The sequence below is a fragment of the Trachemys scripta genome, chromosome 24, assembly GCF_013100865.1.
Source record: "Trachemys scripta elegans isolate TJP31775 chromosome 24, CAS_Tse_1.0, whole genome shotgun sequence".
In the NCBI taxonomy this organism is placed as follows: Eukaryota; Metazoa; Chordata; order Testudines; family Emydidae; genus Trachemys; species Trachemys scripta.
The window spans coordinates 114,766-116,403 of NC_048321.1; the positions used below are offsets into that span (position 1 = coordinate 114,766).

Genomic DNA, 1,638 nt, shown 5'->3' on the forward strand with positions numbered 1-1,638 from the left:
GGTCACAGATTTCGCTGATCACATGCTGGCGGGGAAGCGATCCGTGTGGGGCAAAGATCTCGCTTGGCATGGGGCACAGCGGGCTGGAAAGGAAGGTAAAAATTACCCAGCCCAAAAACTAGATAGTTTAATGATTAAGGGCTGGGAATAGAGTCACTGATTGCTAACCACTAGACCCCACACCCCTCCCAGCGCTGGGGAGAGAACCCAGGAGTCCTGGCTCCCAGGCCCCACTCCCCTAACCCACCAGCCCCGACTCCCCTCCCAGAGCCGGGAAGGGAACCCAGGAGTCCTGGCTCCCAGCCCCACTGCTCTAACCCACCAGCCCCCACTCCCCTCCCAGAGCCGGGGAGAGAACCCAGGAGTCCTGGCTACAATTTCTCATATCCATTACCCATCTATTTTTAGGGCCCCCTAGCAGGAATCATCCCCACTTTGAGCCAGGCCCACACTAGCCCCCCAGTAATTTTGGGGGGGTTGGAGCATTGGGAAAGCGAGCTCCCCGAGTCACACCAGGGCTAGGGTTAACCCCATCCCTATTGCCCCCCATCAGACCCCCCCATCCCCTCTTTAAACCCCTCAGCCCCCCGAAACCTCCCCCCATCCCCTGGAAGTTATGGAGACAACCTCTTCCTCCCAGCCCACTGGAACCCCCCCCCCCGAGATGTTCTCTCTCCTCTGGGGAACCCCCTGTCCCCCCCAACCCATCTGGGCTTTGTNCCCTAAAATGTGCTGCGGGCTGCCAGTCTCTGCAGGGCGTCTTCTTCGAAGCGGAAGAGGGCCCAGCCCTCCTTGGCCGTCAGGTCCTCGCCCCCATGGTGGGCCAGGAAGCCCATTTCGTTGGCCTTCCAGTTGCCCACATGCATGCGCAACTGGCAACAGCCCTTGGCTATGGCTGCCTGTAGGGGGCAGCAAAGACAGAGGGGTTAGACCCGCTGCTGTGGGGGGCGGGAATCTCCGCTACTGGCGAGCAGTGCGGGGCATAGGACACATGGAGGAGCAGAGAAAGGGGTTAGAGCCACTGCTGCAGGGGAGGATCTCAGCTACTAGGGGGCAGTGCAGGCATAGGACACATGGAGGAACAGAGAGAGGGGTTAGACCCGCTGCTGTGGGAGGAATCTCCACTCCCGGCAGCAGTGCGGGGCCTAGGACCCATGGAGGAACAGAGAGGGGGGTTAGACCTGCTGCTGTGGGGGAATCTCCACTCCCTGGCAGCAGTGCAGGGCATAGGACACATGGCGAGGGGTGCGCGATGGTGGGGGTCAGAGGGCTGGGGTGGCTCTCACACACACAGGTGAGTCACCCCAATCCTGGCCCATCGCTGAAGTGGCGAAGTGGCAAAGCCTCAGGCGATCCGGGTTGGGACTGGTCAGAGAGGTGGGGGGTGGGGCTGGCTTTGCTCCCTAGGGCAGAGTTGGGGGGCTCAGGGTGGGGTGGGGGTGTTAGAGATGAGCAGCCCCCCCCCCAGTGACTGAAACTCACCTGGACGGCCTTCTCTAGCAGCTGCTTCCCGATCTGCCGGCCTGTGGGAACAACAGAACTGAGCCAGGACTCCTGGGTTCTCTCCCCAGCTCTGGGAGGGGAGTGGGGGCTGGTGGGTTAGAGCAGGGAGAGAACCCAGGAGTCCTGGCTCCCAGC

General features: G+C 61.8%; 1 protein-coding gene across 3 annotated transcripts in view; it reads right to left on the reverse strand.

Moving 5' to 3' along the window:
* Positions 1–720: 720 nt before the first annotated feature.
* Positions 721–1,638, reverse strand: part of LOC117869721 (diamine acetyltransferase 2-like) — a gene marked incomplete at its 5' end in the record, with an annotated part of 2,039 nt that continues 1,121 nt past the window's right edge. For all 3 annotated transcript variants that reach the window (XM_034756791.1, XM_034756790.1, XM_034756789.1), the window contains 2 exon segments: positions 721–899; positions 1,483–1,523. In XM_034756791.1, coding sequence (XP_034612682.1) covers positions 723–899; positions 1,483–1,523 — 218 coding nt within the window.